Source organism: Cajanus cajan, chromosome 11 (assembly GCF_000230855.2).
Source record: "Cajanus cajan strain Asha chromosome 11, NIPB_CcT2T_4, whole genome shotgun sequence".
NCBI classification, from domain to species: Eukaryota; Viridiplantae; Streptophyta; class Magnoliopsida; order Fabales; family Fabaceae; genus Cajanus; species Cajanus cajan.
In genome coordinates, this window is record NC_138527.1 from 1,998,281 (window position 1) to 2,018,992 (window position 20,712).

The window sequence follows — 20,712 nt, forward strand, 5'->3', positions numbered from 1 at the left end:
TCAACCAGCCTAGTGCTATAACAATTGCACCATGAGCCACTATCAACAATGAGAGAACATGCACTGTTTGAAACTTTGCATCTAGTATGAAATATGTTCTCTCTTTGTGATAGAGTATCACTAGGTTGGTTGTTGAGGAGTCTCCTAATCATTAAGAGCTCCCCTTCATAAGGAAAAGTAGACTCTACACCTTTCTCTTGATCACTTGCTTCTTCCTCACTATTACTAGAGGAAGTAGTAGCCTCATCTTGGCTACTATAAATGTCATGCCCCCTCATGATCATGACCTTCTTTGTGGGGCATTGGGAGGCAATGTGGCCTCTCCCTAAACATTTAAAGCACTTAATATCACTAGTCCTAGAACTAGTGTGTGTAGTGTCCTTTCCCTTTCCCTTATCTTTTTCTGTGGCTAGATTTTTGGAGGGTTCAAAAGTTTTCTTCTTTTCAAAAGTTTTTCCCTCCTTCTTGGAATCTTTCTTTAGAAATGAAGAGTTGGAGCTATTTTTGTAAGATTTCCTCATTCTTTGTTGTTTTACCCTTACACAAAGTTGGACCAAGTCATTTAGGTCCTGTCGCCACCCGCCGAAACGGACATTGGCATTCGCGACGATGGTTGGACTCTTTTTAAGTTTTGAAAAATGATGGATTGTTAGAACGACTTATTCTCAAACTGAGACCTCATCGAACTAACAATTTTATTAAATGATTCACCAATCCATGTTAATCCCAAGCGGGACCCTCCATGGATTAGTGGTTTTCGCAAAAAGAAGGGTTCTTGGAGTCGCCACCAATGTTTTACTCAAAACATTGGAAAAAGAGATAAGGCAATTGATTTTCGCAAATCAACCTTGGCCATTACAACCAGAGTTGGGTAAGGGAGTCAGTTACGTGCGGGGAAGGTGTTAGCACCCCACAACGCCCCTTTCGGGTTCCCTATGACGGATTATTTCATAAATAACAGTGTAAAATTACTAAATTACCCCTATTTATTAGAAACGATTATAAGCGGAATATTTACATGATGAAAATTCTAAATATGCAATGCAACAATCAGAAAGCGGTAAAAGAAGGGATTTGGAAAAAAAACCTTTGAAGCGTGCTTTTATATATTTAAACAGACGTTAGGAGGCTTTTTGGCGCTCCTTCCCACTACACGCTCGCTCGTTCCTTCCCTAAAAATAATTTTTACTCCGGAAATCAAAGAGATTTCCCTTCGACTAGTTCGAATCCTCAAGCTAAATGCTCAGAACTCAAGAACTTCGTCGGATCGGCTCTCGGAGAGATTTCTAGGGCAGAACACTGCTCAAAAACCCCAGAATACTCAGCCAGAGGGTCCAGAAGTCTGGAAAAAGTGTCCAAATGTGTGGAATGACGTCCAAATGACGTCCTATATATAGGAGTGAGGCGCAGTACGGCCTCTGACATCAATACGGCCCGTACTGAAGTTTTGAACTACAGTACGCCCGTATTGAATTCAGTACGGCCGTACTGAAGTTCAAAAACTTCAGTACGGCCGTATTGGTTTCAGTACGGCCGTATTGTAGTTCAAATTGTTCAGTACGGCCGTACTGAACTTCTAGGAGGCCGTATTGAGCTCCAATCCTCCCACATCCTTATTTTAAGCTACTCTAAGACTTCTAAACCTATGAAGAATCATCCTAGGGTCTTCCAGGGTCTTCCAGGAGTCCTTTCGGCTAACTTTCCTTCGGTCTTCGAGAGTCTTCGAGTCTTATTTCCGACCCGGACAATTTTAGGGGTCTACAGCTGCCCCCCCTTTACTTAGTCAAACGGCTTTTTGGTGTACCGGTTGACAAGTAAAGGAGTTGACCCAATTGTCCGGGGAATAAGCCATCCTTCCGACTTGTAGTGTCTTCCGGTGGAAAATTGTTGAGTAGCCTCTCCAGGTTGAGTATTAGTCGTCGCCTCTCCAGGCTCGTGCATACCTCGGTGTTTCTGACAACCTCGGTAGCTGAGTACCGCCTCTCCAGGCACTGCCTCCGTGTTTCTGACGACGTTAGCAGTTGCACACCTCCGTGTTTCTGACGACGTTGGTGGCTGAGTACCGCCTCTCCAGGCTCTGCCTCTGTGTTTCTGACGACATTGGCAGTTGCATACCTCCGTTGTTTCTGACGACGGGGTAGCTGAGTACTGCCTTTCCAGGCTCTGTCTCGGTGTTTTCTGACAACCTTGACAGTTGCATACCTCCGTTGTTTCTGACGACGGGGTAGCTGAGTACCGCCTCTCCAGGCTCTGCCTCGGTGTTTCTAACAACCTTGGCAGCTGAGTTTGCCCTCTCCAGGGTCTGCGGTTTGCCCTCCCCAGGGTTGCATACCTCCGTGTTTCTGACGACGGGGTAGCTGAGTACTGCCTCTCCAGGCTCTGTCTCGGTGTTTCTGACAACCTTGACAGCTGAGTTTGCCCTCTCCAGGGTCTGCGGTTTGCCCTCCCCAGGGTTGCGTACCTCCGTGCTTCTGGTCACTTTGGTAGCGTGAGTTTGCCCTCTCCAGGGATTTGTGATGATTTTGTCTCCACAGTCCACGATGCTGCTTCGACGATTGTTTTTGATTTTTGTGCCACTGAGGGCTGGATAACGCAGGGATCCGTCTAGGGGATGTGCAGTTACTCATAGGTTCTTGTGTCCCAACTTTCCATTGCGTAGTTGGTGCCCACTGGGGAATTTCTGATTCCTTGGGGGTGCAGACACAAAGATGCTCCTTTTGAGGTGAGCGATGCCTTATGATTGGCTGACGTCCTTTCGACGTTGGTGGAGTATCCCGGTTATCCTTATTCGGGTGACTCTTTTTGATTTTCTTGGTTTTGTTGCCTCTGCGTAGGCTGTTATCCGCTGGGGGATTCTGTCGTTAATTTTGATTAGCCTCTTCTGTTAGGCGGATCATCTTGACGTTCAATGATTGGCTGAATGCCGAATTCCGCTTGGGGAATGATTATTGATCTTTTTTGGATTTTCTCTTTTTGAAGGAGTGCCTTTGAGTAGGCGAATTATCTTGATGTTTGGTGTTCGGCTGAGTGCCGGATTCCGCTTGGGGAATGGTTATTGATCTTTTTTATTTTTCTCTTTTTGAAGGAGTGCCTCTGAGTAGGCGAATTATCTTGATGTTTGGTGTTCGACTGAGTGTCGGATTCCGCTTGGGGAATGGTTGTTGATGTTTTTTATTTTTCTCTTTTTGAAGGGGTGCCTCTGAGTAGGCGAATGGGGATTGAGGATCTTATGTATCCCAGAGTATTATTTAGAAAGCCTCTTCAGGCTTAGCTTCACTCGTCGCTCGAGTTGGAAAGCTATCTTCCACTGAGGAAGTCTGAGTCCTTTGACTCGGATATTTCGTTTGGATGATCATTGCTTCCATTGGGGGATCTTACTGATCTTGCTTTGATAGCTCTTACTGGGGATTTGGTCCAAGAGTGTGAGCTGAGAAGTCTCTGGGGAGTATTATTTCGGCAAGCCTCTCCAGGCTCAGTTATTCTGTACAATTTGTTGGTTTTTCTGAATTTTGCCTTTTTTGTTGATTTCGGCTTTTTCTGTATTTTTGCCTTTTTTGTTGATTTCGGCTTTTTCTGTATTTTTGCCTTTTTTGTTGATTTTGGCTTTTTCTGTACAGAAATTAAAGTGCTAAAGAATTTGGATTCAAAAGTGGAAAATTTCATTTATTAAATAGAATGAAATTTGTACAATGGAAATGAAGAGAAGTGGGGCATAGCCCGATCAATCAAATACATAAAAAGCAAGAAAGATAGCCGGTCTTCACTCCTCTGCCGGCGGATCCTGTCAAAATCCTGTCGTAGGGCGTCGATACCGTGCTGCGCAGTGTCGAATCGAGCGTCGATGCTCTGCTGCAACGCGTCGAAACGAGCATCGAAGTAGGCCCTGTCCTGCTGTGAGGTGTCGGCCTCTGGCTGCGGGTCCACATCACCCGAGAGCTCGATGTTCTCGAAGAGCTCGCTGAAGGTGTCGTGTGTGGTCGCCCGTACATATTGCCTCCCTGCCCTGGCAATAATCCTCATGTTGAGCAGGGTGGCAGCATTGATGGGCTTGGGCGCCAATTCCCCCGCATCTACGCCATCGGGGCACCCCAGTTCTCGGCGAGTCGTGAAAGGAGCGTGGAGACCATGATGTATCCTCGCCGAGCGTCGCTACCCTCTCGTGCCCCCAGATTCTTTATGTGCTCGAGGAAAAAGAATCCGGGGTTGGCCCTCTGTCCGGTGACCATGCAGTAAAGAGCCAGCAGATCCTGCCGTGTCACTGACTCTGGGCTCTTGGGTCTGGCATGGATGGAGCCGGTGATCAGCTTGTGGCAGATCCGGAGTGCGGTCGGGAGCCGAGTACCCTTCACTCCAGCGTGATAGTCCATCTGCCCCGTGAGTTCTCTCCACATCTCGTTCGGGGTCAGATTATCGGGGCACTCGCAGATGGCGTCCCGATACTCCAGCTGATCAGCTCGCTGAAAGAAGCCAGCCTGGACGTTGAATTCGTCCAGTGTCAGGGAGCGGTATCCTCCCTTCATCCAGAAGTCCACCGAGTAGACCGTCGCGCCGAAACTGTTCGTCGACTCTGTCATGCCGACAGTAGCTAGAAACTCCTTCGTCGCCGTCGGATAGATCTTAGGGTGGGGATCAAGGAGGAATCCCCATCCTATAGCGTTGATGTAGCTTACGACCTCATCCTCCCATTCCATCGCTCGAAGGATGTTGAGGTCGAGCACCCTTGACGACTGGAATGCGAACGACTCTAGGAATTCCAGCCTCTCTTGATGTCGCGTGGTCATCTCGAGTTGCGCGGGGACCCTCTGCCTCTTTCTTGATGACTCGGCCATTTCTCAGAATTGGGAAATCTTAGACACACTCACAGACAAAGTATGCGGAGGGAGAAGAAAGCTGTGCAAAATGAGGGGGAAAAGGGGTGTATTTATAGGGAAAAATAGGTCAGTACGACCCGTATTGAATTCAATACGGCCGTACTGACTTGGCCGTTATTGTACAAAATGGGGGACCAATACGGGCCGTATTGGATTCAATACGCCCGTATTGGTGTGTCCGTTGGGGTCAATACGAGCGTATTCAGTTCAGTACGCCCGTATTGAACTGAAGGGTTGCCCATAACCCTAGTCTCAATACGGGCGTATTGAGCCTGGTACGGGCGTATTGAGTTTTTTTTTTTTTTTTTTTTTTTTTTTTGAAATAAACAGAGAATAAGTGACCTTCCATTACACCTATCATCTGTATGCATGTATGCGGTATGATGCACCTAATTCTATTTGATTTATTTTTCAAAAGAATTAACCGATGCGTTTCTTTGCTTGGATTTTGCCATTCCTCTAGACGGGCTGTGCGCTGCCGATTTATGTAACCGAGGAATGATGCGTGTTATATCGAGATTGGTGTCATCAACCAAGTGATCCTTTCCTTCCTTTAGAAAACGTGTCAACCCTCCTATTGACCACTATATCTCCATGTTTCCACTAGATTATTTTAAAATCGTTTGGGACAAGAGAGAAAAGAAAGGAAAGATATTTTTTGTTCAAAAGTTTGTGTTTTAGAGGGGATTATTATTATTTTGAAAATGGTTTTTGTAAGAATGGCTGGCCAAGGTAGGCTCATGTGTTTAGGCTTGTTTGATTAAACACTTATGAAGTTAAGAAAGTCCTGTTATTGACGTTGTGATTTGACAACTTAGATAGCTTCCCTTGAACCTTTCTTTTTGAATTCGGCTCATGGTACCATCATGGATTTCTTTTGCTTTTTGATAGTCCTTATTTTTGCCTAAAACACCCCTTTGTGGCGTCTTAGCGGACCTTTGTTTTTGTTCATTTTTGCAACCCTAATTTTTGCCTAGGTCACCCTTTCGTGGGATTCCTAGCGGGTTCTTTGCTCTTATTTTTGCGCAGCCCCCTTTTTGGGTTTCCTGCCGAGCTTTTTTGTTTTTATGATTTTTGTTTTTAAAGGATTTCTTTTTTTATCCATGATGGCACTTGTCGAGGTCAAGGAATGGTGTTCCAAGTTGTCATACACACTTCCACATAAAAATGATGCGGGTTTATTATTATTAAGACAATTTTAACCTCATTCATGCTTATTCAAATAGGGTTAAAATAATGTGGTCTAGAAATTTATTGCAAGCAAGAAAAGAAGCAATAAGAGATAATAAAGAATGATTTTATTATAATTCTAGCGGAAACATGTGCCCTATCGAGGCTCGGGGGTCGGGCTGTCCCCGAGGAGTAATCTCTAACAGTCATCAGGTCTATACATCCCTATCGAAAGGAGAAGAGCACTTGATGACGACGACCGGCCTTGACGCTTGTGAACCGGCCTTCCTAAAGATCTGGCTTAAAGAACGTCGAGAAGGATCTTGATTCCTCTTCGTCCTTTGATCTTTATTAGGGTTGTATCCTAACCCTTGTTTCCCCGGATTATCCTTAATAATGGGTAGCTCGGGAATTCCTTGGGAATCCTTGCCAAGTCCTTGTCCAGGCAAGTATCCGTTCTTGGTGAGCATGTAGGCTACCTTCTTCATTTCTCGGGGAAACGTTTCAACATTGGCGGTCTCCAATGCTTGGAAGGCGGTCTCTAGAGCTTCCTCTGCTGCATCCACGTAAGGTATGGCAGATGGCTTGCTGATGAGTATGTCATCTTCAGCTTGTACGGTCACCAGCTTGTCACCTACTATGAATTTGACTTTCTGGTGGAGCGTAGAGGGAACAGCTTTCGCATCATGAATCCAAGGTCGGCCGAGGAGACAGCTGTATACGGGAGTAATATCCATCACTTGAAATTCGACATTGAAGATGGTGGGTCCAATTTGGATTGGAAGATTGATTTCTCCCACCACTTCTCTTTTAGAACCGTTGAAAGCTCGGACGATCATGTTGCTCGGGCGCATTTGGACTCCCTTGATTGCCATTTGATCGAACGTTCTTTTTGGCATCACATTCAAGGAAGATCCGTTATCCACCAAGACTTTAGCGATGTGATACTCCTTGCACTTTACAGAGATGTGCAAGGGCTTGTTGTGATTCGGTCCCTCAGCGGGGATCTCTTCATCGGTGAAAGAGAGGTGATCACTAGCCGTGATGTGACTAACAATCCCCTCAAACTTGTCTTGGGAGATAGTGTGCGACACATACGCCTCGTTCAAGACTTTCAACAGAGCTTGCCGATGCGGTTCGGAGCATAGGATCAACGACAACAGAGTAATCTTTGCTGGCGTCTTATGAAGTTGATCCATGATGGAGTACTCGCTCTGTCGGATATATTTTAACAGCTCATCAGTCTCCTCCTCGGATTCTTTATTTTCCTCGGTTTTCTCTTCTTTTTCTTTCCCTTTATTCTTGGGAGCTTTGTCATGAAGATCTTCGGGAGTGTAGATCCTGCCACTCCTAGTCATGCCCCCAAGTCCAGCGATGTTAGAGATATCGCTGTCGGCAGAAGAATGGATGTCGTATATCCATGGCACAGCCTTATTTGATTCGTAGGGAAAAGGTCTTGGAGCAGTGATCTTTAACGGTGTTGGACCTTCCCCTTTATTCGTCTTGATTACCAACAACGGAGTTGATGTGCGTTCGCTTGGCGCGGTTGTTGGTTTACACTTAATAACAAACGGCGTGCGATCCATTCTGAACATACGCATCGATTAATCCTTTCTTTTTATTAATGTTTATTAATGAATTACTAGGAGAGATGTATGAAATGCAAACCTAGATCCCTCCATGATCTTTGATAAGAATGCATGATATGAGATGATGGCGTTGAATATGCATGCATTGTGTTTATTCAACTAAGCATTATCATGTTTTCAAGATGTTCCTAAGATGATGCATGATATTGCTTGGTTTGGATAAATAACCCTTTTTCTTTTTTTTTTGGGTATTTTGTTTTTTGTATTTTTTTTGGGTGAAAATGGAAACTACCTATATGAATGTGATGAAGGTAGATGTTAACACCATGTAGTGGAAGATTCTTATTCCTATTTATTCTTATTTTAAAAGGGAATGTTGTATGTTTAAAGAATGCAATGTATGCTCAAACAATGTCACATAAACAATGCACAAACAATTCACTCATCCACGAACAGTCACGAGCGAATCACGAGGTAGGGGTATCCTGCAGAAAAGTGCATATTCAAGGAGGTTCTAACTGTTCTCACCGGTCCAAGGCCCCCAAGGTGCCCCCATTATAGGGACCCAATCCCTCTCGTCGTAAGTCGATGGAAAGCTCCAACGCACTGTCGGACTCGAGTTCATGGTTTTCACCTTGAGTGATGTTTTCCGACAACGGTCTACGGGCACCTATAGACCCATTCGACAACCGGCCGTACTAACATCCACTCCCTATGGCTTTCCACTCATGCCCCCGGGTATAGAGGGAACTGTTGTGTGCAAAGGTTCGTGTGCAGTTTGTATTTCAAACAATTGCGAAAATTTAAACATTCAACAGTTATTAAAGCCAATTAGATAAAACATATTATCATACAAGCGAGGGGTAACGAAGTAATTTTAAATTATTATTTTAGAAATAATCCATCACTAAATGGGACTGACTCTCGAGGCTTCCCCAGCAGAGTCGCCATCTGTCGCCACCCGCCGAAACGGACATTGGCATTCGCGACGATGGTCGGACTCTTTTTAGATTTTGGAAAAATGATGGATTGTTAGAACGACTTATTCTCAAACTGAGACCTCATCGAACTAACAATTTTATTAAATGATTCACCAATCCATGTTAATCCCAAGCGGGACCCTCCATGGATTAGTGGTTTTCGCAAAAAGAAGGGTTCTTGGAGTCGCCACCAATGTTTTACTCAAAACATTGGAAAAAGAGATAAGGCAATTGATTTTCGCAAATCAACCTTGGCCATTACAACCAGAGTTGGGTAAGGGAGTCGGTTACGTGCGGGGAAGGTGTTAGCACCCCACAACGCCCCTTTCGGGTTCCCTATGACGGATTATTTCATAAATAACAGTGTAAAATTACTAAATTACCCCTATTTATTAGAAACGATTATAAGCGGAATATTTACATGATGAAAATTCTAAATATGCAATGCAACAATCAGAAAGCGGTAAAAGAAGGGATTTGGAAAAAAAGCCTTTGAAGCGTGCTTTTATATATTTAAACAGACGTTAGGAGGCTTTTTGGCGCTCCTTCCCACTACACGCTCGCTCGTTCCTTCCCTAAAAATAATTTTTACTCCGGAAATCAAAGAGATTTCCCTTCGACTAGTTCGAATCCTCAAGCTAAATGCTCAGAACTCAAGAACTTCGTCGGATCGGCTCTCGGAGAGATTTCTAGGGCAGAACACTGCTCAAAAACCCCAGAATACTCAGCCAGAGGGTCCAGAAGTCTGGAAAAAGTGTCCAAATGTGTGGAATGACGTCCAAATGATGTCCTATATATAGGAGTGAGGCGCAGTACGGCCTCTGACATCAATACGGCCCGTACTGAAGTTTTGAACTACAATACGCCCGTATTGAATTCAGTACGGCCGTACTGAAGTTCAAAAACTTCAGTACGGCCGTATTGGTTTCAGTACGGCCGTATTGTAGTTCAAATTGTTCAGTACGGTCGTACTGAACTTCTAGGAGGCCGTATTGAGCTCCAATCCTCCCACATCCTTATTTTAAGCTACTCTAAGACTTCTAAACCTATGAAGAATCATCCTAGGGTCTTTCAGGGTCTTCTAGGAGTCCTTTCGGCTGACTTTCCTTCGGTCTTCGAGAGTCTTCGAGTCTTATTTCTGACCCGGACAATTTTAGGGGTCTACAGGTCCCTGTAGGGTAGTAGCTCCACTTGGTCTCTTATTTCTAAATTAAGACCACTAAAAAATCTAGCTACAGTAGTAGCTTCCTCTTCCCTAATACAAGCCCTCATCATTAATAGCTCCATTTGTTGCCTGTACTGTTCTACAGACATGTCTCTTTGTTGGAGCCTTTGGAGCTTATTCATAAGCTCCCTCCCATAGTAGGTGGGAATGTGCCTCCTCCTCATTGCACTTTTAAGATCATTCCAATATTGAATTGGAGGATCATTGTGGAGGCGTCTCTCTCTCTCTAGGGCTGTCCACCAATACATGGCATGCCCTTGGAAGCTAAGGGCAGCCAAAGGTACTTTCCTCTCTTCACTTACCCTATGGCAAGCAAAGAGTTGCTCAACCTTCATTTCCCAATCTAAATAAGACTCCACATCATCTTTGCCAAAGAATTGTGGGAGGTCAACCTTGACTTCCCTTGGCCTAGTAGTTCTCCTAGGAGTATGTTGGTAGTGATCCCCTTGATTCATGCTTTCATTAGGGGATGTGTATTGGGAATGTGAGCTCCTACTCTTTTTTTTATGTTTCTTCATATCTTCTTTCAATTTTTCTTCCTCTTGCCTTAAAATTCTCAATTCTTCCTCTAAATAAGCAAGTTGTCTTTCTCTTTCAATTCTTTCCTTTTCTCTTTGAATGGACTCTTGCTTTTTCCATAGTTTAAGTGATTTGAGCTCTTTAGTGATGTAAGAAAGACTTTTTGGAGAGCCATCACTTTCACTATTGGACGAATTTTGAGACATTTTAATTCAAGAGAGTTTTCCACACAAAAATAGTTTTTATGAAAAAGATTTTTATGGAGTGCTTTAGACTTGGCACTTGGAGGTCTAAGAGTACAAATTGAACTTTGGAGGGAGGTGAGCTACTAAAGAGCCACTTAATAACCAAGCCTCTTCAAGTAAAAATCTCTAAACCTCCTTGTACTTTTGTCTTGCACAAATCAATTTTCACAAAGATTTTTTCTTAAAGAAAAATAACAAACAAGTGCCTATGTGTACAATTTATATGTTGCTTGAAAACATAAAGAGCAAGAAACATAAATTGCTTGAAAACTTAAATGACTTAAAACATAAATTGCTTAAAACATAAATGACTTGAAAACATAAACTAGGCGTTGAAAGCAATTAAACCTAAGTGAGAGCTGGAAAGGCACCAAAGACCTTCAAGGACCACTCTCACAAGTACTACACGGAAATTACTATGAAAATTCTTAAGGAGAGATGGAGATACACCAAAGGCACTCCAAGACACTCCTTAATAAAGGCCTTGTACAAAAATTTGGGAAAACAAAAATTACAAGAAAATTGAAATTCAAATTTTCTTCAAATGAAATGTAAATTCACACTCCAAATGAAATGTAAATTTACTCTCAAATGAATTTAGTGGCTGCACTTAAATTCAAAGAAAACAAATTAGCCACTAACTTAGAACAAATTTAGAGACGGATTTTTGTAAGGAAAAACTAGTTTTAGTAACCAAAATTTCCGTCACTAAATTTAGTTCTAAATTTTCACAAAAATTTTCACAATTAGTTTCACTCCTTCTTGCTCCAATTCAGCCACCAACTGCAGCCTCACAAGGTGTTTCACTCCTCTTAGAAGCAACCTTGATGTTAGTCACTTCTAGGTGTTTCCAAGAGCCTAGCCACCAAGAGAGAACAAACTCCCTAAGCAACCACCAAAGCCTTCAAGTGGATGTCCTATGCCTTGGCCTCCTACACCTTTTAAGAAGCACTCAACCACCTTCAAGACTGAATATTAGTGATAAAAACTGAAAAAGAACAATTTAGGAAATCTACACCAATTGGTAGAAGAGAAATGATACAAGACTAGAAAGAGTTCCACAAAATTGACAAGCAAAAATTAAGGCAAGTTTAGAAAGCTAGCACACAAAGATTATCCTAGGAAAGGCACTAGAATGGATTACCAAATCAAAAGCTAAGATTAGAAAACAAAATAAGACTCAATAATGTGGCTGGTCACAAAGATTTACATGCAAAAACAACACCAAAACCGAGAGCTATACATCAAAAATTTTCACTCCTTTTGGCTTTTTCTTTTACTATTTTCTTTCTTTTTCTTTTGCAAAATATTTTTCACTTAATTTTCTTTTTATGTTCAGGAGTTTCAATGCCTTTTTATCACTTATAAATCTCGGTTTCAATATAGAAAAACTGCAGCAAAATTTTTACACAAAACAAAGGTGTTCACATGCATGTTTCTTTTCTACTGCTTCACAATTTTGTAGTATTTTAGGTCAAATTTTTAAGCACTTTTTTCTTTGTTTTTCTCATGCAATTAAGACACTCGCACCTCTGTTTTGTCTCTGCTTTAAGGCTCAAAAAATTTCAATAAGGTTCAGCCACACCACAATTCACAAAGGAACCTAATAGGAAAGTGTTTATGAACTTTTCTTGACAAAACTTTTAATATGACATAAAGGAAACCTAACTCTAGGAAATTTGCTAGAACTAATAGCAAATTAGGAACTCAAACATGTAAATCAAAAGCACTTATAGTAAGGTTCAGATTTAATAAGAAAAGACACACAAAATTCGGATACAAAAACACAAACAAAAATTAGGTCAAACAAGCTAGTCTAGGAAGTTTCAACATACAAAAAACTACACATGACTTTCTAAGACAAAACAATTGATTCAAAAGCAAAATCTAACTCAATTCATGTTGTCCAATCATGGACACATGTGAATGAATGGAGAAGACTCAAGCAAATAAAAAATGCACAAGTTTAAGAGTACCTAAATGCACAAAACCGAAAATGATTCATAAGAATAGGAACAACCAAACATGAATCATTTACTTCATACTTGACATATAGGATCCATCAAAAATTGTATTAGAACTAGATCCATGCAGCAAACTCAAATTTAGACATATACAAGGAAGGTACAACACGGATTCAAGTAGAAAAAAAAAATTAGAGATAAAAACCTCAAGAGCACTAGGCTCTGATACCAAAAAATGATGGAACTAGGTGAGGAGATAGATGTTCCTCCACTTTGTTCCATGCTTAGGACCGAATCTCTTGAGGTAGACCTTGGATTGAACTTGAATTCTCCTTGAAGAAATCTTCAATGGAGGTGAAGCCTTAGAAGGAGGTTCGGTTACTTCCTTTTGGATGAAGAAGCTTAAGGAACCTAGGCTAAGGTTTGAGGAACTTTGGAGAGAACTTAGGAGGGAAAGTTCTCCACGGTTTTGAGGAAGACTCTTGATGAGAGAAATCTGATTATTATTTCTCAATTTGCTCAAAAGTGATTACAAGAGTATAGAAAACAAATATATAGGATAAGGTAGCTTGTAGGAGAAGCTAACCTTAACCATGGTTCACTAGGAACCATGGTAAGGTGAACTTAACTCCCACGGTTTTAGCTAGCTTCTAGGAGAAGCTAACCTTGACCATGGTTCACTTAAGAACCATGGTAAGGTTGGCTTAACCTCCCTTAGTTTAGTAGCTTGCAAGGCAAGCTTCAAAACCAAGAGGAGAAGTCTTAGAAATTTCGGCCAAGAGGAAGTCATTTGGGCTAGGCAGCCTTGGTCTCAAAATGGCTCCAAGATTAATTTGAAAATCTTCAATTTGGTTTAGTTAGGTTCATCATATGATGATGAAACCTAGCTAAATCAAATCTATGAAAAATTATGAGCAAAATGAGCCCAATATGCAAAATTTAGCCTAGGCCCAACTCAGGCCCAATTTCTAAGCACACTCCTTAGCTTTGCTAAAAGCACCCCCTTTTCCCTACTGAAAAAATACCAAATGAAAGTATGAACTAGGGAGGTTAAATGGAGTTAAACTCTCCAAGTAACCTACCTCAAAATCAATATACAAACACTAGGAAAAAGCAAATAAAGTGCCTCAAAAATACAAAGGCAAAAATAACCTATACAAGAGACTATTTGAAACTATACAATATATACAAGTAGAACTAGGCTTCTCTTCATGATAGAGCATTCCAAGTGAAGACTACCTTGGGCTTGGCAAGTCCACTAGTCTTTACAAGGTCCAACTCTTCTTGTATTCTTCTAGCCATAGCTCTGGTAACTGGTCCCTTGGCCCATGGTCTATCATCCCTTCCTTCTTGAGAAGGATTTGTCCTCAAGAGGAGGAGGTTTCCCCCAGAGGAGGAGGTTTCCCCCCTGAAGGTGAACCGAAAAAGAAAGAGGGGCGAGAGAGAGGTCGGGGGGACCTCTACCCCTCGTGGAATAGGGGAGGTTGCCTCCGAGGCTGCTGAAGCCGGCGTGGTGGACCTTGCTGGAAGTCCACCGTCGGAAGGGGGCGTTCGTGTGGCCGTCGAAGAGGTGGCGTCGGCTACTAGGCCTGTCGCTCAGCCCGACAAGGTGCTGGCCCGAGCTGCTGAGCGAGTTGTCCGGGCCGTCGTGGTGAGTACTTTTCTTTTCTGAGTCTCATTTCTATTTTCTTCATTGTACGTTATTTTTCTCGGTTTTGACTTGAGGTTGTTTTCTATAGGCAGGGAATGTCGCCGAGGAAGCGGTCCTTGCTACCGGGCGGGCCACCTCGGTTGCCGAGGAGGTAGTCCGGGGTGCTGTACCTGTTACCCCGGTTGGCGAGGTAAGCGTTTGGCCCTTCTGTGATGTTGATATTTTACCCTTCTGTTTACTTTTTGTTCTCAGAAGAGTATCCTCGTTTCTTGCAGGCGGGGAACGACACCGGGGTTTCGGTTCTCCCGAGTTCCAAGGCGTCGGAAGGGAATCCTTTCGTGGTTGCGCAGGGGGTGCCTGCGTATACTTCCGTCGGGGCTCAGAGGGAGGGATCGAGCTCCGGGCTCCCTTCTTCCAGTCCAGTACCGAATCCGAAGCGGCCGTATCTTGCGTACCGCTATGCGCAAGAGGGCACGCCCATGCGGTTAGAGCATTTGAGTGCGTCAGAGGAGGTCGACTCTTTGTGGAGCACCGCGGTGACCCCGGAGAAGTTTTTTCCAAAGGGGTCGCTGAGCACGGCTGATCAGGCGATGATCGAGTCGACCGGGCCGATGGGGAGTTTCGAGGCTGCCCAGATCTTACTGCAGAAAGGCACGGCCATTGTGGATTACTGAAAACACAAGTGGTTGAGGCAGCAGGAGGAAATGGCGAAGCTGAGGAGCCTTGTTCAGCCTCTGAAGGATGAAAATAAAGTCCTGAAGGAGGAGAACGGGGTTCTGACTGCCGCCCTCGGCGAAGCGAAGATGCAGGGGGCCGAGCTCCAGGCGGCGAGGGGGGGCCTCGCCAGGGCCCAGAAGTCATTGGAGATCGCCGTGCGCTCCAACGAAGACTATGCTTCTCGGGTGAGTGAACTGCAAGGGCTTGTTACCTCGTCCCGAGGCGAGGTGATGTCTTCTCGGGAGCAGGTTCGCTCTTTGGAAGGTGAAGTCGCATTTTTGAAGAGCGAACTAGTGTCGGTAACCGAGGAGCGTCTCCGCGATGAGGTCGTTATTGGCAGCAAAGAGGAAGAGATTGCTGCCCAAAGAGTAGACCTTTCATCGTTGGAGGCCGAGAAGGCGGCGTTGGAGAGGAGACTTGAGGAGGTCGAGCGCTCCATCGTGGTGGAGCATAAGAGGGGCTTTCTCAAGGCTGCCCGCTAGGCCAGGCTCCTTGCGCCAGGGTTTGACTTCTCCGGCATGCACGTGGAGAAGGTCGTTCGCTTTGGGAAGCTGGTCAAGGAGGACGACGTCGAGGATAGCTCTAGTGAGAATGCCTCAGTGTAGGCCTAATTTTGTAATAGCCTAGTTTAATTTTCTATTTTGGATTCAAGCGTTGAATTCTGGGAACTTTGCTTGCATACGCATATTTTTCTTTGCCTTTACGTGTTTGCACTTGATTTTTGCTTTGTGTGCGTTTTGAGATATACGTTCGATGTCTGTCTTGCATTTTTTATGGATCCGAGCTGGTCATGCTGGGTTTAGACCTCGACCTTGGTTTTTCGTAAATGAATCTTTTGGGAGTTTCGAGTGTGGCCTGAGGTTCGGACTCGGTCTCGAATTGAAGTGAGGTGAGTTGTACGAAGGTTCAAACTTGACTTTAATAAACCAAGGTCCGAACTCGACCTTAAATTTTCATGTGAGGGTTCGAACTCGCCCTTAATGAACCGAGGTTCGAACTCGACCTTAAATTTTTGTGAAGGTTCGAACTTTACCTTAATAAATTGAGGTTCGAACTCGACCTTAGATTTTTGTGAAGGTTCAAACTTGACCTTAATGACCCGAGGTTCAAACTCGACCTTAGATTTTTGTGAAGGTTCAAATTTGACCTTAATGAACCGAGGTTCGAACTCGACCTTAGATTTTTGTGAAGGTTCAAACTTGACCTTAATGACCCGAGGTTCGAACTCGACCTTAGATTTTTGTGAAGGTTCAAATTTGACCTTAATGAGTCGGGGTTCGAACTCGACCTTAGATTTTTGTGAAGGTTCGAACTTTACCTTAATAAACCGAGGTTCGAACTCGACCTTAGATTTTTGTGAAGGTTCAAACTTGACCTTAATGACCCGAGGTTCGAACTCGACCTTAGATTGAGGTTAGACGTAAAATGATGCGAAAAAGATGTAAGTTGAATGGAATGAGTCATTTTATTGATTATGTAAATGTGCCTCGTTAAAAACCCTCTCAGCCAAAACCCATCTTTCTGTTTTTTGGGACAAAAGACTGAGGCGGGAAAAGAGTGCACAACTCATTCATACAAAGTTCAACTAAAATAAAACTTGAGATGCGTAGCATTCCAAGTTCACGGTATAGGTTTGCCGTTGAGTTCTTCCAATCTATAAGCTCCATTTCCCAAGTCTTCTGTAACTCGGAAGGGGCCACCCCAAGTGGGTGCGAGTTTCCCATCTGACGTGACCTTTCTTGCTTCGCATAGTAATTGCCATACCAAGTCACCTACTCGGAACGAGCGAGGTTTTACTCGGGTGTTGTATCTTCGGGAAGCTTGGAGCTTGCAGGCTTCTTCGTGGATTTGAGCTTCGTCTCTAAGCTCGTCCACAAAGCCGAGGTCAGCTGCCAGTTCTTGGGCATTCTGTTCGCCGTTAAAGGCTTGGCGCCTGTGGGATTTTTTGCCGACTTCTACTGGGATCATTGCGTCAGCTCCGTAGGTCAGCTTGTAAGGCGTCTCTTGTGTAGTTGACTGGGGGTACAATGATACGCCTAGAGGATGCTGGGAAGTTCATCGGGTCACTGTCCTTTGGCGTTTCCTAGTCGCTTTTTGAGTTCCCAGAGGATGACCTTGTTGGCGGCTTCGGCCTGGCCATTGGTCTGGGGGTGTTCCACCGAGGTCAAAAGGTGTTTGATTCCGAGTTCGCGGAGGAAGTCCTCGAATTCTTGTGCGATGAACTGTCGGTTGTTGTCTGTGACGAGGGCGTGAGGGATTCCGAACCTGCAGATGATGTTCTTCCAGGTGAATTTCCGCACATTTTCGGTGGTGATCTTGGCGAGTGGACATGCTTCAATCCACTTGGTGAAGTAGTCGATCGCCACCAAGAGGAACTTTAGTTGGCCTTTCGCAGGGGGGAATGGCCCGAGGATGTCCATTCCCCACTGGGAGAAAGGCCACGTCGACATCATGCGGTGGAGAGTTTCGGGCGGTTGTCGGTGTGCGTTGCCAAATTGCTGGCATTCTTTGCATTTTTGGATGTGGCTTTGGCAATCCGACTTCAGAGTGGGCCAGTAGTACCCAGCTCGGAGTACTCTGGTTGCCATTGAACGCGCCTCGGAATGCATGCCGCATATTCCCTGGTGAATTTCCTTGATGACATAGGCTGCTTGCGATACAGTCAGGCATTTGAGCAGTGGAGAGGAAACGCCACGCTTGAATAATTCATCTCCGATGATGATGAACTTGGCCGATCTCATCCTTATCTTCTGAGCTTCGTCTTTATCCTCGGGCAGGATTCCTTCTTTCAAGTAGCCCCAGATGCCTGCCATCCATCCTAGGTCCTCGTTGTCACTGACGTTGATGACCTTGTCATCTAAGCTGGGTGAGTGCAAGGTTTCCTGGATGATGGTTCGGTGCTGTCCAGGCCTTTTGGTGCTGGCGAGCTTCGATAGGAGGTTGGCTCGGGCGTTTTGCTCTCGTGGCACATGCTTTATGGTGAATTCGTCGAAGGACGAGATCTGGTGGGACGTAGTGTGAAAGTACCGCTGCAGCAGAGTGTCCTTTGCCTGGTACGTCCCATTGAGTTGCTCCACCATGAGTTTCGAGTCACTGTTGCAACTCACTCTTCGAGCTCCGAGGTCGCGGGCTAGCCTCAGTCCTGCGAGAAGTGCCTCGTACTCCGCCTGGTTATTGGTCACCTTGAAGCCAAACTTGAGGGATTGCTCCAAGGTGACTTGGTTTGGCCCTTCCAGAATGATGCCTGCACCACCGCCTTTAGAGTTGGAGGACCCGTCAACATGCAAAGTCCATACCTGGGGTTCTTAGGCAGTAGTTGGCGTGAGCTCGGCTACGAAGTCGGCTAAGCATTGGGCCTTCAGGGGTCCGCGACTTTCGTACTGGATGACGAATTCGGATAATTCTACCGACCAGGCGATCATGCGTCCGGCGAGCTCGGGTTTTCGCATAATTTGCTTGATGGGGTAGTCAGTTTTGACTACCACCTAGTGGCTCTGGAAGTAGGGTCGGAGCCGCCGAGCTGTGGTGACGAGCGCCAATGCCAGCTTCTCGATAATTTGGTATCTCCTTTCCACGTCTTGTAGGACTCGGCTGATGAAGTAGATAGGTGTTTGTACCTTTTGGTGTTCTTGTACGATAATTGCGCTGATGGCATTTTCCGCTACTGCCAAGTAGAGGAGGAGGTCGGTGTTGTGATCCGGCCTCTGTAGGATCGGTGGAGTTGTGAGGAAGGTTTTGAAGCTTTGGAAAGCTTCTTCGCACTGATCTGTCCACAGAAAATCTTTTGGCTTTTTTAGTAGAGTGAAGATTGGTCCCGCCTTCTCCGCGAGTTTGGGAATGAAGCGGGACAGTGAGACTAACCGTCCGGCCAGGCGTTGGACCTTTTTCACCGTTTGTGGGCTTTGCATCTGGATGATGGCTTTGCACTTCTCGGGGTTGGCCTCGATTCCTCTACTGGTAATCATGAAGCCGAGGAACTTTCCTCCCTGGACACCAAAGACACATTTCTCCGGGTTGAGGCGCATGTTATGCTTCCTGACCTGGGTGAATACTTCGGCGAGATCGGTAGCGTGGTTTGTCGCCGAGGTGGTTTTGACTACCATGTCGTCAACGTAAACTTCCATATTTCTCCCGATCTGTTGATGGAAGACCTTATCCATCAGCCGCTGGTAGGTTGCCCCCGCGTTTTTGAGGCCGAAGGGCATCACCCGGTAGCAATAGTTGGCGTGGTCGGTGATGAAGGACGTGTGCACTTCATCAGGTGGGTACATCATTATCTGGTTGTACCCAGAGTAGGCGTCGAGGAAACTGAGGAGGGCATGTCCGGAGGCTCCGTCGACTAACCTGTCAATGCTCGGCAAAGGGTATGAGTCCTTGGGGCATGCTTTGTTTAGGTCAGTATAGTCGATGCACATACGCCACTTCCCCGAGTTCTTCTTTACCAGGACCACATTCGCCAGCCATGTTGTGTATCTGACTTCACGGATGAAGCCTACGTTGAGCAATTTCTGTGTTTCGGCGACGATGGCCTCCCGTCTTTCGTCGCCAACCTTCCTCTTTCTCTGGGCGATTGGTTTTGCCTCCTTGTGTATTGCTAGCCTGTGGCAGATGAAATCGGCGTCTATGCCTGGCATGTCAGCGCTAGACCAGGCAAAGAGGTCGGCATTCTTGAGGATTTCCGCTTCAAGTTGCTGCCGCAACTCTGGAGTCAACTTTCTGCTGATCTTTGTGGTTTTCCCGGGGAGTTCCCCGACCTGGAGGTCATCGAGTTTGTAAACGGGGCTAGGACGCTCTTCATGAGCGTCGGATCTTGGATCGAGGTCGATGATTTCTTCGTGGTTGGTGTGAGCCACGGCGGTAAGGTTGCTCTTGCACTGTTCGCCGAGTGAGGCGATTTTCAGGCTTTCGGTGTAGCATTGTCGTGCTATCTTCTGATTTGCTTTGACGGAGATAATCTTCCCATCATGCCCTGGGAATTTCATGGTGAGGTGTGGGGTGGACACCACTGCTCTGAGCTGATTTAAGGTTGGCCTGCCGATGATGATGTTATAGGGAGTGTCAGCTTCCACGAGGAGGTATCGAACCATGACCCGCCTTGAATCCGGAGGTGCTCCGAAAGTCGTCAGTAGGTCCACGTACCCCCGAGTGTGAACGCTTCTTCCTGCAAAACTGACTAGGGGTTCTGTGTGAGGTTGTATGAGAGAGTGGGGGACGTCTAATCTGAGGAACGTTGGCCAATATAGGATGTCGACTGAGCTCCCTTGGTCGACCAGGGTCTTGTGAACCTCCCAATTGGCTAATCCCACGGTGATAACCATGGGATCATCCTAGTTGGGGTTGACCCCGGCATAGTCATCGTCGGTGAAAGTGATCGTCAGCGAGCTCTGGTGCGAAGTAGAGGTGGTGAATTGTATGCGGTTGACGTTGCGCAGGTGTTTTTTCCGGGCCAAGCTGCTGGCTCCCCCTCCTGCGAAACCTCCTGCAATTGTGCTGATCACTCCTTGTGGGGGAGTTGATCCTGCTTCCTGAGCTACCTCAGCTCGCATTGCTCCGCCGGGGTTGGGTTGAGAGCCGGAGGGATGATCAGAGTGTCGCCGCTGGGGTTGAGCGCGAATCCTCTTGTTTTCCGCGCACAGAGCCGCTAGGTCAGCCTCATTAGCGGTACGCAATGCCGCTAGGTCAGTGTCGTGCTTGGCACGCATGATTTGTAGGTCGGCGGCGTGTTGCTGCCGCATCTGTTCGACCTGGTCGATTAATCTTCTCAACGCTGCTTCGTTATCC

General features: G+C 45.4%; 2 protein-coding genes across 2 annotated transcripts; both read right to left on the minus strand.

Annotated features, from left to right (window-relative positions):
- Window positions 1–16,551: 16,551 nt before the first annotated feature.
- On the minus strand, window positions 16,552–16,899 carry LOC145953098 (uncharacterized). Its single transcript, XM_083066726.1, has one exon. The coding sequence runs from the start codon at window positions 16,897–16,899 to the stop codon at window positions 16,552–16,554; it is 348 nt and encodes a 115-aa protein (XP_082922852.1).
- A 95-nt stretch (window positions 16,900–16,994) lies between these two features.
- LOC145953099 (uncharacterized) lies at window positions 16,995–20,249 on the minus strand. Its single transcript, XM_083066727.1, has 6 exons — window positions 19,374–20,249; window positions 18,793–19,067; window positions 18,549–18,697; window positions 17,959–18,187; window positions 17,494–17,793; window positions 16,995–17,196 (listed from the first exon to the last, which is right to left on the minus strand). The coding sequence occupies exons 1-6, from the start codon at window positions 20,247–20,249 to the stop codon at window positions 16,995–16,997; spliced, it is 2,031 nt and encodes a 676-aa protein (XP_082922853.1).
- Between the last annotated feature and the right edge of the window lie 463 nt (window positions 20,250–20,712).